Source organism: Leptodactylus fuscus, chromosome 1 (genome assembly GCF_031893055.1).
Source record: "Leptodactylus fuscus isolate aLepFus1 chromosome 1, aLepFus1.hap2, whole genome shotgun sequence".
NCBI lineage: Eukaryota > Metazoa > Chordata > Amphibia > Anura > Leptodactylidae > Leptodactylus > Leptodactylus fuscus.
In genome coordinates, this window is record NC_134265.1 from 108,525,437 (window position 1) to 108,547,386 (window position 21,950).

General features: G+C 39.4%; 1 protein-coding gene across 1 annotated transcript in view; it reads left to right on the plus strand.

Annotated features, from left to right (window-relative positions):
• Nucleotides 1-20,270, plus strand: part of PPIL2 (peptidylprolyl isomerase like 2) — a 28,736-nt gene extending 8,466 nt beyond the window's left edge. Inside the window, exons 6-20 of the mRNA XM_075275706.1 lie at nt 8,152-8,203; nt 9,268-9,359; nt 9,544-9,633; nt 12,651-12,726; nt 13,123-13,283; nt 13,377-13,452; nt 13,689-13,795; nt 15,765-15,854; nt 16,385-16,418; nt 16,532-16,649; nt 16,739-16,795; nt 16,886-16,958; nt 17,183-17,245; nt 17,878-18,020; nt 19,002-20,270. Coding sequence (XP_075131807.1) covers nt 8,152-8,203; nt 9,268-9,359; nt 9,544-9,633; nt 12,651-12,726; nt 13,123-13,283; nt 13,377-13,452; nt 13,689-13,795; nt 15,765-15,854; nt 16,385-16,418; nt 16,532-16,649; nt 16,739-16,795; nt 16,886-16,958; nt 17,183-17,245; nt 17,878-18,020; nt 19,002-19,095 — 1,326 coding nt within the window. The 3' untranslated portion in view covers nt 19,096-20,270. The remainder of the gene's footprint in view (nt 1-8,151; nt 8,204-9,267; nt 9,360-9,543; nt 9,634-12,650; nt 12,727-13,122; nt 13,284-13,376; nt 13,453-13,688; nt 13,796-15,764; nt 15,855-16,384; nt 16,419-16,531; nt 16,650-16,738; nt 16,796-16,885; nt 16,959-17,182; nt 17,246-17,877; nt 18,021-19,001) is intronic.
• The last annotated feature ends 1,680 nt before the right edge of the window (nt 20,271-21,950 follow it).

Consider the following 21,950-nt stretch of genomic DNA (forward strand, 5'->3'; position numbering starts at 1 on the left):
ATATTATTTAAATAACTTAAAGTGTGTGTTTCTTTGGGTTTTTTTTAATCATTATTACCTGAAGGCATCATCCCCCTCAATAGTAATAGTTGCTAAGAAGTGACATGATCACAGTGTGACCTCTTTCTTTTGAGCATGGGTTGATGTGTAAACAGAGGTCTCTCTGTTGCCTGGAAATGCTATTAACTACTATGTGATATTTAATTTATCAGCGCCCTGCCCTCCTGTTCTTCTGTCCTAACTCTTTTGTGTTTAAAAAAAAAAAAAAAATGCCCCTCCACTTTTTCTTCCTTTACCCCCTTTCTCACAGTCAGGTCATTGCGCCACTATTACCTTCTTTAGTATTATCAGTAGAAGTTTGTGCTGCTTCACAAGGACCTTTGGTGACCTCATCCTCACAGCTTAAGGTCATGGCAATTATATTGTACTGTGAGCTCTGCATTGTTTTGCAAAAACAGGAAATAGACAGTACAGGTACTAGACATGTTGACCTCATCAATTGCAGATTTAGAATTTTCTTTCATAATTTAGAAAGGGTCTGGAATGATCATTCTTGAAGTTTTAAAGGAAACTTGCTTTATATGGTAAATAGTTACAATTTGAGTGTACTTTGCGTAGCAATAACTCTTATTTAATATATTTGCTTTGTCACTTAACAGGACACTTCACTTCAATAGTGAAAAGAAACAAAATATTTCCTGGCCGTATGATGGACAGGTGCATGCATAGTTACAGGCAGAGGCATATCTTTAACACCCTGGGACCCAAAGCAAAATTTGAAATTGAGCCCCTACTTACCATGTATGTCTATAATACTGGAGTTTTTGTATGTTGTAGAGAGGCCTCTGGGCCTTCCCAGACTCCGGGCCCAGTAGCAATTTCTACCTTTGCACCCCTTATAGCTCATTGGAAGTGAATAATAAAGTTTCCTATTAAATGACAGCATGCAGAGTTCTTAAAGAGGACCTTTCACCATTTGGGGCACATGTAGTGTAATACACCGCTGGAAAGCCGACAGCGCGCTGTGTTCAGCGCACTATTGGCTTTCCCGTTCTGTCCCCCCAGTGAAGAGCTATCGGTGTCTGTACCGTAGCTCTTCACTGTCAGAAGGGAGTTTCTGACATTCAGTCAGGAATGCCCTTCCTCACAGCATCTACTGCGCTGTACTTTGAGAGGGGGCATTCCTTACCACCCAGTCATGGCGCTGAGCAGTGAGGAACGCCCCCCAGTACTCACTGCTCTCACAGTACAGCACAATAGGTGCTACTGTGAGGAGAGCGTTCCTGACTGACTGTCAGAAACGCCCTTCTAACGGTGAAGAGCTACGGTACCGGCACCAATAGCTCTTCACTGGGGGCACAGAACGGAAAAGCCGATAGTGCGCTGAATTGATAGAAGTTGACTTCTTCTGCTTCTCTTCTTAGCTTCCTTCTCCCATCTGCATGAACTAAATCTCACGCGGCTGAGCGTACAGCGCATGTGCAAGATTTTCCCATGGAAATCCCTTTAAGAACCACAAGGAACTGATCTAAAATGCATTTTGAAAATTACATAAATGTTATATAAAGAAAATGTATTTACTATAAAACTATTTTATAAAAAATCTTGAGCTTTTTCAAGATTCAGAAGATTTAAAGGCATCTTACATCCAACCTGAGACTCCAATTATCAGACACATGGTCACTTGAATGTTTCCTTGAATGTTCCACGGGAATGGAGCAGTAGTGCATGTGTGGCCGAGCTCAGTTCACTTCTGTACAGTTGCCAGGTTAATGATCTGTGGAAGCCTTATAGATGTGAATGGATTGCCTGCCACGGATGTGTATCAGCTCTCTTCCTTCACAAGGAGCATTTGGAGGAATTTTCAGTCCCCCCCACTCACCTGATTGCAGGGGATCTCAGTAGCAAGACCTCAAGTAATCTTACACTTATTCCCTATTCACAAGATAAAGGATAAGTGTAATTTGTGGCATAACATCTACCTATAACGTCATTCATATTGTCACATGAAATGTAGTTAGAGTTCCTGTTAGTGTGAGATCCCTGAAAAAGCATGTTATTTTAGTTCAGATTCCCTTTTAATACACCTCAAATGAAGGCAAAGTGAAGTTAATTCTACGTTTGGCGCCAAAAGTGAAGAGCATGCCTTCATATAGAGAGAGAGATTCTGCAGCTGCATATAATTATCCTAATGCCAACTGTTTTCAATTGCTGACATCTCTGTAAATAATACAGATAGCACCGCAACCTCAGTGTCATATAAAAGAAGAAAATCCTCTTTCATATGACTTCATAGCAAGTTATATAATGGTTTGAAGTGACCCTCCCCTTATTTTCTCTGCATCTTACACAGCCCATACTCCAAACCCGTACTCTATGCACAGTTATCAGTGACAGGAGGCAGGGACAGTTCTCAATACAGAACCACGGGGAGATATAAAGATAGGCAGGATTTTACTTAAAGGAGACAAAATGTATTAATGACACACATACTTCCAGAAAATCAAAAGTTGTCTGAAAGTCTAATAACGCTTTACTGTTTTATTGTGTTGAAGGTTGTCATTTATAGTGAAAAGCAGCTTGGTACTCGTATTTGTTGACTCTTTGTCCGTGGGCATGTAGGATAACTTCTAGTATTGTGTGATCTAGCATACTACCCTGTGGTTAATGTGAGGTATGTGAAGGGGTCACTTACTACTAATGTGAGACTCAGAGAGGTCCATAATTAACTAGGAGTCTCACATTATAGTAAATGACTCCATGAAGTACACAGTTATGATGGGCAACATTGGGTTGATATGTGATGGACATGGTGGGGTTAATTACTATTAATATATGTGAGGCGCATGGAAGCCAGAGTCTATTGATATTTATGCATATTTTGCCGCAGCAGGGATATTGCTTAAGACTGGCGTAAGTAATAAATACCCCCCTCCCCCATATGTCCTAGTACTTTATTTCAAGTGATGTTGTTGTCTCATACCTAGTTGGGGCTGTCAAAAGAAACTTTGCTGGCATGTTTCCTACTCTAGTAGTCCTCCTATACGGTCCTAATAGTTTTCAGCATTCCCCTCACTCCCCTCACACATGCATTGTCGTTCACCGTAATGGAGAGATCATTGGTAGCAGTACAGGCCGGAAGGATGAAGTGTTCCCTTTTACTGTGATGTAGCGACAGTTCAGGGTGAGCACAAAACAGAGAACATGGTGGGCAGTGTGCAGTTACCATGTTCTCTGGACAATCACACGGGTCACTACAAATACAACTGTGTAGGTTTCATTGTTCTGCTCACACAGTCTGCATTGAGCGGGATGCTTGGATCTGTTACTTAGTACAGTTTCCTCCTCCAGGGTATTGAAAATTCCATGTAACCCTAATCCCAATGGAGTTTCTGTATAACTTATTCCACTCAATCACTATGTATAAAATCAACATTACGAATATCGGCATCTTTTTAATTTGCCACACATTATGGCACAGATTAAAAAGGTACACATGCAAAACCTGGCATAGATTTTTCCTTGTATGTTATTTTCCCCCTAGCCACTACAGTTTTCTTTGATGCAGTCTGTTGACAAATTCTGCACTGTGCCTTTTTTGAGGCTAAGGTGCATTGCATATATGAATTACCCAGCTCAGGCATAAGACAATGGGGCCGGATACAATGGATATATTTAAACCCGTCCCATTCCACTATAAAGACTGTAACCTACTTCCCAATACTGAAATATGGAACTGGAATATGATGGGCTGGGGCAATTATTTAATATTAATTCGCTGACATCGATAACTTCAATTATTTTGTACCAATGCCATCCTGTCTTACAGTGAGATTGAGATGTTACAAGCTGTTACTGTCCAGTCAGGATTGCTGATATGTGAAAAACCGAAATTCAGGGAATGCCATGGCTTGTGCTAAAGGAGTGGGACATGTAAAAAGGGGAGCGTCTTAAAATAATCCATTAATAATAATACATTTTATTTGTATAGCCTCAACATATTCTGCAGCACTGTAAAATTTTTAGGGTTCAAGTACAGACAAAAAAAATACATTACAAAGAAATATTCATTTCACACAATGGGACTGATGGCCCTGCTCACAAGAGCTTACAATCTATGAGGTAGTGGGGATGATACGAGAGGTGTCAGGGGCGGCATCGGAGGTAGCATTGCTTATACAATGGTCAGACAATTTTGTAATAGAGGTGACTGTCATTACACAAACATAAAACTTTGAGCCGTCAACAGTCGTGACCTTTAACATACAGATTGCCTGGACATATAAAGTTAGCCTGAAACAGCATCATATCATGTGGGGTAATGTGGGAGCTGGAACAGAGGAGGGTTCATTTTAGGGATTCTAATTCCGGTAAGGATGGGTTTACATTAGGAAATGTGATAGGCCTGTCTGAAAAGATGTGTCTTTAGTTTACGCTTGAATCTTTAGAAATAAGGAGTTAATCTGATTGTCCGGGGTAGAGCATTCCAGAGAAGTGGTGCAGCTCAGGAGAAATCTTGTATACGAGCGTGGGAGGTTCTGATAATAGAGGATGTAAGTGTTAGGTCATTGAGTGAACGGAGAACACAGGTTGGGCGGTAGACAGAGATGAGGGAGGAAATGTAAGGAGGTGCGGCATTATGGAGAGCCTTGTGGATGAGAGTGATATGTTTATATTGTATTCTGTAATGAATATAATGTAGTGACTGCCACAGACTGGAGGCCTCGCTGTAGCGTCTGGACTGATAGATGAAATCTTAAAATGTTCAATTAATCCTGACTTTGATTTGGGTAATAAGTCATGTTTTGGGGGACCCAGACTACAGATCAGTGGGTGCTTACAGTGAGGATATCTTCCCGTGACTGTGCATTCTACATGGAGAGGGAACTTCCACCTTAGAATCCATTTCAGGACAGTAGGTTAGTGCTGATCTGTTCTGCTGAGTGCTAAATGCTTGGGACTTATGCTATTCTATTGGATTGAAATGGGCTATATTATCAGTATATGTAGCTTACTCTAGGAACAAGTAAATAAAAGAAAGTCTTTAACAATCACAAACAGAGCAAAAGTATAATATAAATGTGGCAAGATAAACTCCCTGTATGCAATTCCAAATTTCCACACTAGATGGCGATAAATTGCTATTAAGCACAGCTTATTGTCCGAAGAACAGCTTTTAGTACTTAATGTGTTAAATCATAGACAGCATGTAATGGTGATGAAAAGGTGACTCAATACATGACTATCTCACAGAAGCAGATATGTTTATAAGGCTTGTCTGCTTTTACTAGGCTAAAAGGAAGTAGAGACAGTAATAACTGGATCAGTGGGTTAATGACTACTTTTGCCCAGCCATGTTGTTTACAGCCATGCCATGATGACTACATTTATTAGATATGCGCTTATCTCATGTGCCATTTCATATTGCATATTGTTCTTGAGCTTTTCACTTTCTGCGTCATTTGAGGGAGAGTAACTAATAGTTATTAATATAAAGAATGCGACAAATTATGTGGAAACGTTTTACGGTGTTTCTCCGTAAATAGTACGGTCTTATTTTATTCTTTGCTCCGAAACATCGGTTAAGGCTTATGTTCAGGGGATGTCTTATTGTTTTCCTTAATCAAAAATCCACTCGCCAGACCCTCTTACACCCAAAAAAATTGAGTTGGCAAGTGCAATTGGTGGATGGGCTCTCGCACACAGATCTGCGTCACTCCTGGTTTCACTGTCAGGTCCCTTGCCGTCACAGCAGCGTTCTAATGCAGCCAAGTGTCGCAGTTGACTCCCCCTGGTGACCAAAAGCAGCCATAACACTCGGGCTCAGGAGTGGAGTGATACCAGTGGGATTACCCGACCAGTGTGTGAAAAACCAGCAGTCAACCCTTATTATTGTGGAGAACTCTCTCACTAGTGCCATTTTGTACAGATGGCACCTTTTAAGGTCAATGTCTGAATCATTTGGTGGTATCTGCTTTCCTTGATGGACTGTACCTACTGTATCTGTCCTGTTGTATTATATTTACTTTTTTACATATATAGCTGCTTGGACACTTTTTTTCTTTTTTTTAACTGTAACTAGGGCTTATTTATGTAGTAGGTCTTCTATTTCAAGCATACTCCAAAATTTCCTGAAAAATCAGGCTAGAGCTTATTTTTGGGGTACCGTATATACTCGAGTATAAGCCGAATTTTTAAGCACAGTTTTTGTGCTGAAAAAGCTCCCCTCAGCTTATACTCGAGTCAATAAGTAAAAAAAAAAATATATATATATATATTTTTTTTTATTTTATTTTTTTTTATTTTTTTTGGGGGGGGGGGTCTATGACCAGCCGCAATAGTAGTGTATAGAATCTCCCATAACATTGTGGGGGGGGGGGGAAATCTTTAAAAAATATAATAAGAAAAATAAAATGTTCTAAATCCCTCCTTTCCCTAAAATACATATAAAAGTAGAAAATGACTGTGAAACACTTACACATTAGGTATCCCTGTGTCTGACAGTGTCTAGTCTACTGAATATAGGGGATCTGCAGTGCTCCTGTTTCATTAGTAAGGGGTTAATAGGAGCACTGCAGATTCTCTATATTCAGCCAGGCTGAATTCCAAGTGGGGGAAGAAAAAACCCAGTCCTCAAGCTCAGGGAAGGGGCAGACAGACAACCAAAACACCCCCTCCCCTTCCCCAGCACCTACTGCACCCAAAAAACATTTTAATTTTTGAGATTTTCCAGTAGCTGCTGCATTTCTCCCCCTCAGCTTATACTCGAGTCAATAAGTTTCCCCAGTTTTTTTGTGGTAAAATTAGGGGGGTTGGCTTATATTCGGGATTGCTTATACTTGAGTATATACGGTAGGTCTTACTTTCAGAGAGTATAGAAAAGCTGTTATTGCCATTCATTTACATTATACATTGTCCCCCGTGTGCCACTACCACATTATATTTATAATCCAGATTCCTAAGCAGTTGCCTCCCATTCAGTCATCTAAGATTTTGGTTTATAACTTTTGCACGTATTATATTACCGGTGTATTAATATCCACACATACAATTACAGATTCTATTCTCACCAGCCTCTTAGATATTAATTATGCGTTCCACCCTGACCGTCAACATGCTTTAAATATCTGGAATTCTGTTTGCGTGCCTAAGCTTGTCTTGCACATGTCAGACTTTATAGGCAGAGGCAGTGAATGCTTCATTCATGCCCTACAGGTATTTGGCCTGTGTCACAACCTTCTAATCTGTTAAGCCATCCTTTCTGGGTATACCAGGTGTGTAGAAGTGTCCTTAGTCAAATGAAATGATAGAAGATATTCCTTACTGTATGGAGCCCCATTTCAGGCATGAGCATTCCCTGGAGGGTACATGTCCCTTTCTAAATTCTGACCCCATAGTATATTAAGTATCAGTATTCTCCTGCTGTCTGTGTATACTTAAAAGAAGCCTGTCATGCACATGCCCTACAGGGGATTGTATGTCACCAACCCCTCAAGCTCCCTGTGCTAGCATCTTGGAAAGTAGGTCACGGACTCTCCACCCTATCATTAGTTAACCTGCCTCCTGCTAGAAGGGCAGCCATAAAACCAAACTCCAGAAAAATATTGTTATTGTTTATATTGGTTCACTTATTACACTTTCTCTGGCCAGAATTGTCCGTGTTACATAGCAAGTTATGGATGAAAGCACTAGGGAATGTAAAAGGGGGTGGGGGTTGTAATACAAGACCAAACAGGTTTTAAGTAGACATTACATTGCTGGCAGCTGAATGATAGTTTAGCTATTGGCTGCTGGCACTTGATTATCTCTGGCATCCATCTATAGCGTATATCTAGAGCATCTTTATTTTATCAGGGTAGAGGAGATGAGTGCTGCTTCTGGAGAAGCAGCAGGTTCAGAAAGTCTAGATCCATCATGGTGCCCTCTCCATGGCTACCTGCACATGGGTATTAGATTGTTGAAGTATAAGAAAAGAAAAAAAATGGATTTTGGAGGGACTAAATGCAATGATTTCCCAGATTGTGCGGTTACTGAATTTGTTCTATCTTTTATACATGAGTGTATTAAACCATTGTGTTTTTCATGAAACGTGCTTGCCTTGCCTACAGTATTCTTTATGGTTCCCATTATGTTTACTATTATTTTATGCAGAAACTAGAAGCCAAATCCCTTATCAAGCTGAACTTTGCAAAGAATCAGGATGGTAAGTTATGGTCAGAGTTTTTCCTGTGTAATATTTATGGCAATGGTATTTAATGTGCACTTTATATGATCTTTCCTTTCTAGTCACATATTTACATAAGGGGTTAAATTAGATGGTAGTTTTTCCTCTGAATGATTTGCATTTACTCAGATTACAAGCAAGAGACTCCAATGGTTACACATATATAACCTATGCAGTAGTTGTGTGTGTGTGTGTGTGTAAAAAAATATATATATATATATATATATATATATATATATATATATATATATATATATATATATATTTGTGTCACTCATGCAGTATGCTCAACATCTGTATGGAGTCTGTATGTTCTTCCCGTGTTTGCATGGGCCTCCTATAGGTACTACAGTTTCCTTCCACAACCCATACACTTATTGATAAATTTATATTGAGCGCCCTACTGGGGACAGTAAGTGATGACTGTGAGCCTATACACCTTAGATCAGGGGCAGACCGCTTTTGGCACTGCAGCTGTTGCAGACTTACCACTCTCTGCATGCCTGCTTGCTCTACTCTTTGTAGAGTGAATGGAGTCTATGAAAGTGAATGGAGTTAAGCATTAGCGGGAGTGCAGAAGGTTGCTGATCCCTGCCTTAAAATGTATGTTCAGTTGAGCGTGCTTGTATTTTCTAGACAGACACACCTTATTGTAGGCAAACATCATATGCTGTTAGATCACTTTCTTTCTATGAACTTGGTCTCACCTAAAGTTAAACATTTTCTGAGATAAGGTGAATTTTGGCAAATGGTTTTTAGTACACTGGATGTAGGAATAGAAATATCTTTTGAATATGTTTGTTGAAAATACTTTCTTCCAATACTGCAGCCTGTTCCTTCTCCCACCACCAGTCCTATAGATGGCTACCAATAGTTAAGTCTCCCAGATGGGTTCAGCTGAGACCACCTGGAGATCCCAGATATTTAGATAAAGGGGTTGTCTCGTTCACAGTACTGCAGAAAGATTTCCGTAAAATAGCGTCTATTGCACTATAGCGACATTTTACATATTGCTATTGCACTGCCTCTTTTTTATGTCATAGGGAAGTATCACTGTCCTGTGCTGTTCTCAGTATTTACCAATAATTCCCACATTGTGGCCATCAGCCAGACCGGAAATGTCTTCTCATATGAGGTAAATGATTCTTACGCTGCTCTGCAGTTAAACAACTACTGGGCTAAGATCTAGGTATTATTACGCTTAATATACATGCTTGTTAAGTTATGCTTCATACACTTTGCTTTAATAGACTTATCCGTCTCCTTACTTGCTCTTGTAACCCTTGCAATAAAGTGAAATGTGTCATCTCTCCACCCAGGCCGTTGAACAATTAAATATTAAACCGAAGAGTTACAAAGACCTACTAACCGATGAACCTTTCACCCGCCAAGACATTATAACTCTACAGGTAGGAACAGGCATCGTCCGGTTCTGAGGGGGCTTTGTATTGCGTAACGTAGGTGTTTGTTGGAAGTAAAAAAGCATAAAATGATGCACAAACAGAGAAATAAGTCTGCTCTACAGAAACGTATTGTGTTCCACAATGGCTGCCATGTAGCCCAACATAAAGCACAAAAAATGCTTTCACAGAAAAAACATTGTTCCATTATATGGCATCCAATGGGGCATGTTTTAGCTTTATTTTTGAGAATCCACCTAGAAACGAAGTGTGAAAATACATCGACATCTATGCCCCTATGAACGTTCATGGAAACCCTATAGGAGATTCATCAACTTGTAAGTTCTATATATCCTGGATTATGATGTTACTACTCGACTATCAGGATATAAGTAATTGACTTTGTTGCTATGTCATGTTATAGGACCGCTATTCGGATTCGTGCATATATTTTTGTGACACAGAAAAGTACCAATATATTTGTTTCTTAGGCTGGGGCCTACTAAACTTTAGATTACAATCTGTTATTTGACAGATAACACACAAGCATGGCCTCTTTGCTTTCCCTTGATACGATTGTTGATTGTTTTCAGATGATTTTATTAAAAAGCTCCCCTTTGACATGTTCTGTTTTTTACCATAGTATTATGATTTATTATTCTGAATGATTAATGATCTATAAATACCATAAACTGTGATCGAGATGAGGATCCCAGTGATCTGCACATGAGAATCCTACGCTGCATTGTTGTCCCCTGTATAGCTAAATGTATATATATTCCAACAGACATAGATATAGGCTTGCGTATTAGATATGTCCAGCATAACATAAATGAGCTCAAGCATAAGATACTGTATGGTAGCCATTGTTGGTTGCAAAGAGCAAGTCAGGTTACTCAATGACCTCAGTGACTGGATCTTGCCAGCTTGGTTTTATGTGGAAATTATTAACCAACTGCTGCGGATCATGGCGGCACGATGCCACTCTTTATGATCGGATTTCTAGGAACCATGTGCAGGACTGATTTTATGGGTGGCAGTGTATTATTTTGAATAGGCTTATGTTGGTCTTGGAAGCTTACTGCAGTCAACGTTGCCATTCAGAAGAAAATTCAATTCGTTGGATTTTGTGCTCTTCTATGGGTTAATAGAGAACACCTTTGCCTGTCTGTCACCTGTGAATGTAGATGTTGATAGACAGTGATGTTTTCTGTCTTTGGTCTTCTGAATCTCTTGCGATATATAGTTAAAATCTTCATCCAGTAGATGTAAAACATGACCGTTAAACTACTTACCATGTATTCATTCTATAACATTTATGCCTACATTGCTTAATGGCCAATACATTGGAAGTATCAGAATAACAAAGCTTAATGTCACAAAGTGCTTTATACAAATGCCGTGGAAAGTGGTATTTATGCATCTGCTAGACCTTACGGTCAGTGACTCTTTTTATGTGGGAACAACATTTTGCCCCCAAAGGTTTCACATTAGGGGCCTGTCAGGAGACCGGAATATATAGGGGATTGTGAGTCTGTACTTCCGATATAGGCTGTTTTAGTTGATGGTGATTTTATCTGCATGGCCAGCTTTAAGCACTTAATGGTCTTGTCTAATAGGCTCTAATTGTTAAAAGTGAATGACTATTTACTGCCTTACCTTTGCCATTGGTTACACTACACTGTGGGTTGACCAACTGGTGCCAGTAGATTGGTCAGCTGGTGCTAAAGGTAACAGACCTTTAACCTTTGGTGGTTGAGGATAGGCAGGAAGAGTACTATGCCTGTCAAAAGACCAAACTGGGTCTGGGCATGTATGATTCAGATAAAGTACAGGAAAGGGTGAATTTAACTTTATTATTGAAATATTTGGATCAGTGTTTGTCTGTGTAATGATCATTTTATCTATGTAGTTTGACCCATATTCAGAGTTTAATTTGCAATAAATGAAATGGAAATGAAGATAAAGGAAGCAGGCACTTGATAAGATAGAAACGCTGCAGCAAAGTGATCTTGAAGACTGACTGAATATAGACACGTGATTACAATGGAGAACATGTGATATCAGATTCATTCAGCTAAATGCTCAGAAAACTAGTGTGAAATGCCGTCTGCCTGGTGAAAGTTGTTTAGGTCTAGAAAGCACATTATATGGTTACTATGAATACTGCCAGCAAACCCATCTGAAGAAGGTCATTGATTGTAATAGAACAAGATCTTCTCCCGAACCTGATACAGGTCCACAACTTTTCTGCTTGTTTTTGATAGCGTTCTTAATTAAAGGGATTTTCCTAGAAGTATGTAAATTTGTGGACAATTTAAAGTTATATTTGACAAAATATTAAGTAATTAAAAAAATCTGCTAAGATATAAAGATTTTTTTCTAATTATCTTAGAGGTGACTGTCTTTTGTATTGATCAGTTGGCAATGAATACGACCATGAATAGAAGAATTTTTTTATACTCTGAAACCAAGCCATGATTTCGTTGTTGAGGTTGGGTTATCTTCCCATGCACCCCAATCCCGTGAGCATTGAAAGCACACGGACCCCATAGACTATAATGGGGTCCGTGTGTTTTCCGCGTGGTGTCCGCACAAATCATGTGGAGATGAAAGTAGCGAAAACACACGGACCCCATTGTAGTCTATGGGGTCCGTGTGTTTTCATTGCTCACCACTTTTAAATGTGTTCGGTATTCTGTTCAGGGGTCCCTAAGCGAGCTCCCCGAACGGAATACCGAACACAGATGTGAACCAGGCCTAACAATACCATAGACTTGACCATAGAAAGTTCCTGCATTCTTGGTCGTATCCATTGGCAACTGATCAAGAAAAAAAGATTAAGGTGGTTAGAAAAATTTGTTATAAAGTTGTAAAATATTTATTTATTAAAAAAAAAAATTGGCTTTTTATTGTCTACAAATTGAAATGTGGAAAAAAAAATCCTTAGAATTTAAAATTTTTTAATAAATTAGATTTAAAACCATTTCATATACTAAGTTTAGTATTTCTTCATTTTTCCCCAGGATCCATCTAAGCTGGAAAAATTTAACGTCTCAGATTTCTTCCACGTCAAAAACAACCTTAAAGTTATAGACCCTGGTGAGTTTATTTGCTTGGCAGTCCTATGAATTGGGATACATTTATTAAAGGCGTTGTCCAGGGTAAAACCGAATCCCTACACTAATCTAAACACCCTCCCTTGCCTACTTTCCAAATAACATAATTTATCAAAAATATGTCTCTTCTCCTTATTTCCTCATTGATATGTTATTTTCTTTGTCATTGTACTGTATCATATTGTCTGTCCATGTGTCCTCTTCTGTCCTAGTTTCATCACCTTCATATATATGATTTGTGGTGAAAACCACATCATTGGCACTATTGATGGGCATCGGGCAGTGCAATATGGGTTATTTTTTGGTAACACTTCATGTAGCAGGAGCCATATCTTTATGTTGAACAGGCAAACGCTCATGTTGAAATTTAATATTTTAGAGGAAGAAAAAGCCCGCCAAGACCCATCCTACCACTTGAAAAATGCCAACATGGAAACACGGGAGACACTTAGTGAATTGTACAAGGAGTTCAAAGGAGATGAAGTGTTGGCAGCCACCATGAAAGGCCCAGTGAAAAAGGCAACAGATAAACTAAATGCGGTGAGAGCAAATTGTCACAGTTTAATATATATAATGTGAAGTATATAGAGTACTATTTGCTACTGTGCAGTATTGACTGTGTCTTTTATGCAGGCACATTACTCTACAGGAGCTGTGAGCGCATCTTTTACCTCCACTGCTATGACTCCCGAGACCACCCATGAGGCTGGTAAGTTTCCAAACATCCTCGCCTTTCCCACCACTGTGTGTTGTCTCCAACTGCAATTTTCCACTTCTGGAATTGGATTCTACTACTTTGTATTATTTCTGGGAATAAATAGTCATTTGGCATATTGTGCTGTCATTTGTTTTGTTCCTATCGCTGATACACAGGTTTTTTTTTCCTCCTTTTTATATTCCTGATAACTGATCTTTCATTTTCTGCCTTCTCTTTGCATTATTCAGCTGCCATTGCAGAAGACACCGTCCGTTATCAATATGTAAAAAAGAAGGGCTATGTTCGTCTCCACACCAACAAGGGCGACCTTAATCTGGAGCTTTATTGTGACAAAGTGAGTAGTTAAATGCATACACATTGGATATTTGGAGTGATTTTAAAGAAAGTGACCTGCACACGTTTAAAGCACCGAGCCGGCACATGGGGATCCATGCATTGTAATTGTTAATCACTTGGTATGATTCATAGCGTGGGCGGATGTGTCTAGTCTGAGATAACTATCAATATGCTGCTCTTCGCATTTCACATTTTTATGATTGATGTGCTGTTTGCTGAAATGTTAGCGAAAAATGCAACATAATTAAAATTAAAAAGCTGACAAGGAGTCTTCCTGGCTCGAGAGCGAGCGATAACGGAATGTTTCTTTACCTTCAACTCTGCCTAATATAAGACACTGTAGCTACCATAGCAACACCTTTATCAGCTTCTAGATTTTTTTTTTATTCTGTTACTGTGGCAACAGGGATCCGGGTGTGTCCAACAAGTTACTAACTGTGGGGGTGGTGAGGTAGAGAAACATAAAGTGTTAAATATTTAAAGAAGTTGTGACCCATTTTATGTGACCTGAAAAACACAGGGATATCATCTGTATTATGTCTCATACTAAACCGGGAAATAAGAATAATATGATTTTGTAGAAAAAGTAAATGCCCCCTTTTAGGAGAAAATTTGGTATATTTGTGCTCGTTAAGTAAAAACGTGTAAATTGCTACCTTCTTAAAGTTTCAGATTTTCTTTCCTGCAAAGGATCTAGCAGCTTCTTTAGTTGTAAGAAATACTGTACTTGTGTCAGATTTTGCATGGAGATCAATGACTATGACATTACCCAATAGTTCTCTACATACTAGATATGTATTAATATATTGGGCTCTTTATAATGATTAAAGGGGAAGTCCACAACTTCATGACAAATCCTTGTCCAACTCACTTGACTGGATCTAAGCTTGCAGTTCCTTTCTTGGCCACTACACAGTGTACAGAGCTGCATAGTTCCAGTATACTGTAATCTGGCAAACAGCTGATCAACAGAGGTGTTCAGAGTTGGGCCTTGTTCCATATAGTAAATCAGTAGTACAGTATCCATATAAGCAAGATCCCCCTTTCATTAAAGGGGCTCTATCAGCAAAATCATGCTGATAGAGCTCCACATATGCGTGCATAGCCTTTAAAAAGGCTATTCAGGCACCGCTAAAGTTATATTAAACTACACACACACACCCCTCCCGTTTTAAAATAATAACTTAAAAAAGAATGTTCTCTACTTACGGAAAGTGCACCCTGGGCAGGCATTATGGGTGTGTCTTCATCTTCTTCCCCGCCTCTTCTTCCTCTGACGTCTTCGGGTCCCGTCCTCCTCCGGCGCTTGCTCGCGGACACTGAGAAAAAAAAATAGCCCGGGCGCATGCGCAGTAGCCGTAGTAGAAGCCGCGTGCTACTGCGCATGCGCCCGGGCAATTTTTTTTTTTTATCAGTGTCCGCGAGCAAGCGCCGGAGGAGGACGGGACCCGAAATCGTCAGAGGAAGAAGAGGCGGGGAAGAAGAAGACGGCGCACCCTGAATGCCCGCCCAGGGTGCACGTTCCGTAACTAGAGAACATTCTTTTTTAAGTTATTATTTTAAAATGGCGGGATAGTTTAATTTAACTTTTACAGTGCCTGAATAGCCTTTTTAAAGGCTATGCACGCATATGTGGGGCTCTATCAGCATGATTTTGCTGATAGAGCCCCTTTAAGTTATTGTTGTGAGGATTCTCTATTGGTTTAGACCATGTGTCTCACAGATCTTTTCCTTGTGGCAACTTCTGCAGGTAAAATGTGGTATTGCATGGTGACTAGTCATATGATTGTATGGCTGCAATGAATGGATTGGTCAAGTCTGGCACAGTGGGAGCCATGTATGCAGAGCTACCTTACAATTCTTCGTTATAAGACTGGCTTTTTGTGAGAACCATATATGTCATATGATGTAATGTAAATGCATGCAGTGTAGAGTTTTTCAGTTCCTCATATGTATCTTTATTTTAGACTCCAAAGACATGTGAGAATTTTATCAAACTCTGCAAGAAGAATTACTATGATGGAACCATCTTCCACCGCTCTATTCGGAACTTTGTGGTATGTGAACATCCTTCTCTTGTCATAAAATGTGTCAGTGTTCCCATTGCATCAGAGTCCCACTTACATTTTTACAGGTTTGAAGATAAAAGGAATTATTACATCTAGAGAACCCAATTTTTTTTAGAATGAAGGCACTCCAGTGAGTGGCTCTGGAGGACAGGTTTCTGCTTTTTTACTGTGTAAAATCCACTTTGAGCAGCCACTCATCCTCACTGCAGTGGCTGCCACAGGTAAAATGCAGTACTAAATGACTAGTTCAAATAGATGAATGGCCAAGTTATTGTGGCCTACAATCTCCTCTCTCAGGATCTGACAAGTTGGAGACCCATCCCCTAATAGGACAAATAGAAAGGAGTTGCCGTGATGGTACAACTCTGTTTTTTAAAGAGGTGATCTATTTTGCCACTGTAGATGATACTGACACATTGGTGGAATGTATGTTGAGATTTTTTTGTTTTTTGGATGAGTCGCTTCTCTCCCCAGTGGCATGGACATCTTCTAATCCTGTACGTTCTCTACTTTTATAGATACAAGGAGGAGACCCTACAGGCACCGGAACAGGTAATTGCATCCATTCTGTGTGGATTGACCTACTATGTCTATTTTCATTCCATTTTTCCCCCCTCATGTTATGATGATTATATCAAACCAGGATTTCCTCCCTTCTTTAATAGGTGGTCAGTCCCACTGGGGAAAGCCTTTCAAAGATGAGATTAAGCCAAACTTAAGTCACACTGGTCGAGGAGTTCTTAGCATGGCAAATACTGGACCTAACACCAACAAGTCCCAATTGTAAGATATTTTGTTTGTGGCATCGGGTCAGCATTTTCTGTTTGCCACAATCAGATTTTTATTTGTCGTTTACTTCCTTTATTCTACAGCTTTATAACGTTCCGCTCCTGTACATATTTAGACAAAAAGCACACAGTGTTTGGACGGTAAGTGCACAAAAAACAATTTTACAGAATAAATATTTGACTCCATTGTCATGGATACTTGGAACATGGATTCTTAATTCTCTCTTCTAGAGTCGTTGGCGGATTTGACACCCTTACAGCCATGGAAAAGGTGGACACAGATCCAAAGACGGACAGGCCAAAGGTGTTGTTTTCTGTATAAATGTTCCTGCTGGGCCCTTTTACAGCCATTTCAGCAATAAAAAAAAATAAAAAATTCTGATACTGTTGGCAAAGTACATTACATTACTATAGTACAAGCAACATGATTACCAAAATACCATAATAATCATGTTACTTATTGTTTCCAGTCTTGTTTTGTTCTGACATATATTCTGATATCTTAACTACCTTTGTTGTCTCTTTTAGGAGGACATCCGAATAGAAAGTAGCATGGTTTTTGTGGACCCATATGAAGAGGCAGATGCACAGGTGAGTGCCATCCTTCTGCTATCCAATTAAATTGGAGACATCATGGTAGCTGACATATAGATCTTCACTTCTTGTCCTTTAATGTCACTTCATTAACCGCTTGAAGAACTATTTACCTGAAAAACCAGTTTGACCCGTAACAATTACACAACCCCATAACACAGGGCTGGTATTTGTCAGTAAACTTTGCTGTATTCTGATTTTCTGTTATCAATCCCTTTTAATGTGTGATATGTTTTTCTCTACTTTTATTGTTGAATGTGCTGGCTAGAACAGGATTCATTAAACTACATGTATACAGTGTGTGTGTGTATAGATATAGATAGATAGAGAGAGATAATATAATATATGTATATGTAATACTTCTCCAAAGACTTCTCTTTATGTAGACCAGATTTCTTGTGACAGATTTGCGTTTCCACTATATATTGTCTATATTGTCACCTTCTTTGAGAAGACATCCCTTTATAGATGACCATTTTTGCTAGTCATCTCAAAAAATTGTCACTGTAGTAATTTTCTTCCACTTTGAGGCAAAGTTTCCAAAGTTCTAGTTTCTGAAGACTGCTTTTTAGGAGGAGGTACCAAGAAGACTAACATTGTGTTGCTAAATAATCGTTTACGCTTTTCAGGTTGCTTTAGAGAGAGAGAAGGCTCAGAAAGAAGAAGAAGAAAAGAAAATGAAGGAACAGCCAGTGCTGCCTAAAAAAGAGCAAGCTCAAGCACCCAAAACCTACAGGACAGGGGTTGGAAAGTACATCAACATGACTGCGGCGTAAGTATCCTACCCCATATTGCTGATTTATATGGCTGTGCGCTAGACACAGTCATGTGATTGATGTTTTCACCAACAATTCCTAAAAAAAAAGACAAAATTAGGTTCTTTTCATACTTTGGTAGCATTGTACATCAATGTTTGCCTTTAAGAGAACATACTCAGATTATCAACTATGCTAATGTATGTTTGTTCTGTTTTTTGTGTGTTTTTTTTCTATTATATTCTCTTTCAGACAGTCTTATTTCAGAGAATGATCACACAAATAAAGTGTCATCTTTGATCAGCTTATTGTGTTCCCTTATAGGGTATATGGATTTAGTGGGGACCCCTCTATTAACAACTCCTATTTGCTGGTACAAAAAGTGTCTGACACAGGGCTTTCATGTGTTACTGTACATATAAACCTCCTTGACAATAACATCAGATTGCTGGGGCAATCACCTTATTGGGAGGCACAGCACTCCTATTTGTTTTTTTATTTTCATGATCCTTCCTTGCAAGGATAATTCCCTAGGGACACCCCAAGGCGGATTCGCTCTGCCCCTAACAGCTGTTTATACGTAATCAGCAGTCACATGAGTGTGTGCAGTGGCGGTGTTTTTATGCTCAGCTGCACCTGGACAGTGTAGCATTTACTAGATCTGATCACGACTGCGGCAACTTTAGCTGTTTCTCTCTAGATTCACAATGAGAGAACATGACCTGTAAGCACAAATTAATTCTGGGAATTGATGGCAAGCATATGCAGTGCAACATTCTTAAAATGCTGTCCGTCTCTAGTAAGCTTAGCATTTTAGGATCCTTATATGAAGTGTTAACTATAGGGGAACACACTCTGTCTGCACATTGGGGTTATAAAGTTATGTCTTGTGAGCTGTGCAACTGAAGTACGTAACCCGCTTATGATCCTCATATTTTCCTGTTTATTGTACTAGAAATTTTGCTGCAAATAATGGATGATTTGCTTTTCATCCACAGAAAACGTGCTGCTGAGGAGGATGACGACAGTGGTGCTTCTACCAGCAAAAAAGAGAGAGTGACTCGTGGCTTTGGAGATTTCAGCTCGTGGTAGAGACTTGATGGTAGCATCACCATCAACTGCTGATCACATGTTCCCTCTGAGAATTCTCTGTCACATTTGAGAGTTTCTTCTGTAGCATCTGGAGCTGTAAGGGACCAATACCCAAGAGAAGTACATATACTCTGTAAGCCCTAGGGAAATGCTTTTGAGAAGAGAACATACCCTGTAAGATGCTGTTCTGTTTATTGTTGCATGTAAAACATGCTTTTACTATAAAATATATATATAGTTATTTGACTCTATGTGATAGGATGACCATGTGTTTTCATTAGTTTTCAAACATTTTTTTTGCATCCATTAAAAACTGACCTGTTACGAAGGTTACTCAATTTGATGTGCCCCTAATAAGAACAGTGTGATCTTCTCCCCTCCCACCTGCTTTTTATTTCATTGGTCCTCTTAAAGGGATATTGTAAGGTGAGTCTACAGTTTCCAAATATGCCTCTGTTATTCAGCATTGCAGCCCTATTTTCTTGTAAATTGCTGTTTTATTCATATTAGATCAAAACTGTTTTGTCTGGGATTCTAGAGCTGAGACTAAAGCCCGTGCAATCTGTGACACCTCTTAAACCAAGTCCTCCTGCCTTCCCCTTTTGTATATGAATGAATCAGCATTTTTTATGAAAATGGGGCTTCAAGCTGAATAACAAGAGCCATATTTAAAAACTGTGGAATACACTCTACAAGGTACTAGTATTAGGATTAGAACCAGTATAGTGCTGACAGACTCCCTTTTGCCTATTTACAGGTGCTTTGTTTTGGTGCCTGGAAGCAGCCATATTCGACTAGGTAGAGGCTGACTTCAATGATTGCGGTTACAGGGAGTGTCTGCCCCATGATCACCATTTTATATCTCATATTACCAGTTCTAAGAAAAGAAACAATGTATATAATGAGAGTAGCTCGTTTTATAGCACTCACTTATGTGTGAACTTTACTTGTGGTTTTCCTTTTCTGAACTTTTCATTATTTCAGAGATCCAGTTTGTGCTGAAGCCTTCTTAGTATCTTGGTAAACCCTCTTGGACTCTTATCTAGATCTGCATTAAATTGGTCTTCTCCTCAGGATTTCCAATTCACAAAGAAGACCACGAATGCTTACTGAGTGCATTGTTTTTGTTTTTTTGTTTTTTGTTTTTTTTTTGTTACATCATATTAGGCTTTACCTTGGTTTCTTATACATAAAATCTATTTTTGTGAATTGTCTTGTGTTCAGTATGTGGTTTTTTTTTTTCTATTTTCTCACAGAACACTTAAAATTTCAACATAAACTAAAAAAAAATTACATATTTAGTCTTTGGAATTACTTTCTAAGTGAAATTTAAGAGATATCATTTTTTGCTAGAATTTACTGTTTTTCTGTGCCAAATTCTGGACAACCCTTTTGGAGCCTTATTACATGCAATATTAGAATCAAGCCACCTTCATATTAAAATGTTGGTAGGTCTGAGGGGAAATTCTCATCGTCAACATTTAAGTAGAATACACGCCTCAGCACATTCCCAAGTATATGTAGATAAATTGTCCACTATGGACTGAAGAATATACTTGTGTATGTTTTGCCACTTATAGGTGTCTAAATTCTACTTTGTTTTGGTAATCCTGTTGACCAGTTTAAAGATCTTATTCTACCTCTAGTTTTGTCTTATTCTGTATTTTATTGTACTTCATATTATATATCAGGGGTCTCAAACTCAGCCAGACAAATGGGCTGTCCATAGACAACATTTGATATTGATGGGCCACAAAAGTGTTGTTAACCCTTTCATAATAGTAGATCCGATGTCGGTTGTTTAAATATGGCAACAATTTTTATACAGCGGAGACCCGGCACCATTTTGTTTTGGGTGGTGATCCATTACCATGACAGCCAGCAGCCTTATTGAAGGCTTCCAGGCTTGTCATTAGATTACTTACCGTATATACTCGAGTATAAGCCGACCCCCCTTCCCTAATTTTACCACAAAAAACTGGGAAAACTTATTAACTCGAGTATAAGCCTAGGGGGAAATGCAGCAGCTACTGGAAAATTTCAAAAATTAAAATGGCCGAGTTCTTGGGTGCAGTAAGTGCTGGGAAAGGGGAGGGGGTGTTTTGGTTGTCTGTCCGCCCCTTCCCTGAGCTTGAGGACTGGGTTTTTTACCCCCACTTGGAATTCAGCCTGGCTGAATATAGGGTATCTGCAGTGCTCCTATTAACCCCTTCCCGACGGAATAGAAGCACTGAAGATACCCTATATTCAGTAGACCGGGCACTGTCAGACACAGGGATACCTAATGTGTTTGTGTTTCACAGTCATTTTCTACTTTGAGGGCAGGTTCACACCAGCGCCCAATCTCAGTTATGCAGGTTTCCGTTTCCTGCCCGAGAAACATTCATGGGTTTGAAAAGTGTCCGCCGGTGAGCGTCTTCTGCTCTCCACATTGAAACCGTTTTTTTTGTTTTTTTTTTAGTCGGACATGCAGGACTTTGTGTCCAGTAAAAAACAAAAAACAAAACGGTTTCGCCATGGGCAGCAGAAGACGGCTCACCCACAGACACTGAATGTCGGTTTCTGTCTTCTGCTGACAGAAAACGGAAACCTGCATAACTGAGATCAGGTGCTGGTGTGAACCCGCTGTGAACTTTTATTTATTTTATTTTTTATTATGTTTTTTTTAAACTTTTTTTTAGCCCCCCTGGGGGACTTGAACCTGCAGTCATTTGATTGCAAGTTCCATAGGAGCGCGGCGATGCTGTACATTAAAATCTGCAGAAGTACTTACTGTACTTCTGCTAGCAGGGCAGGAAGCAGACATGCCGGGTGCGGGCCTGAGTTTACGTGGCTACGTCACCCGGCGTGTGATG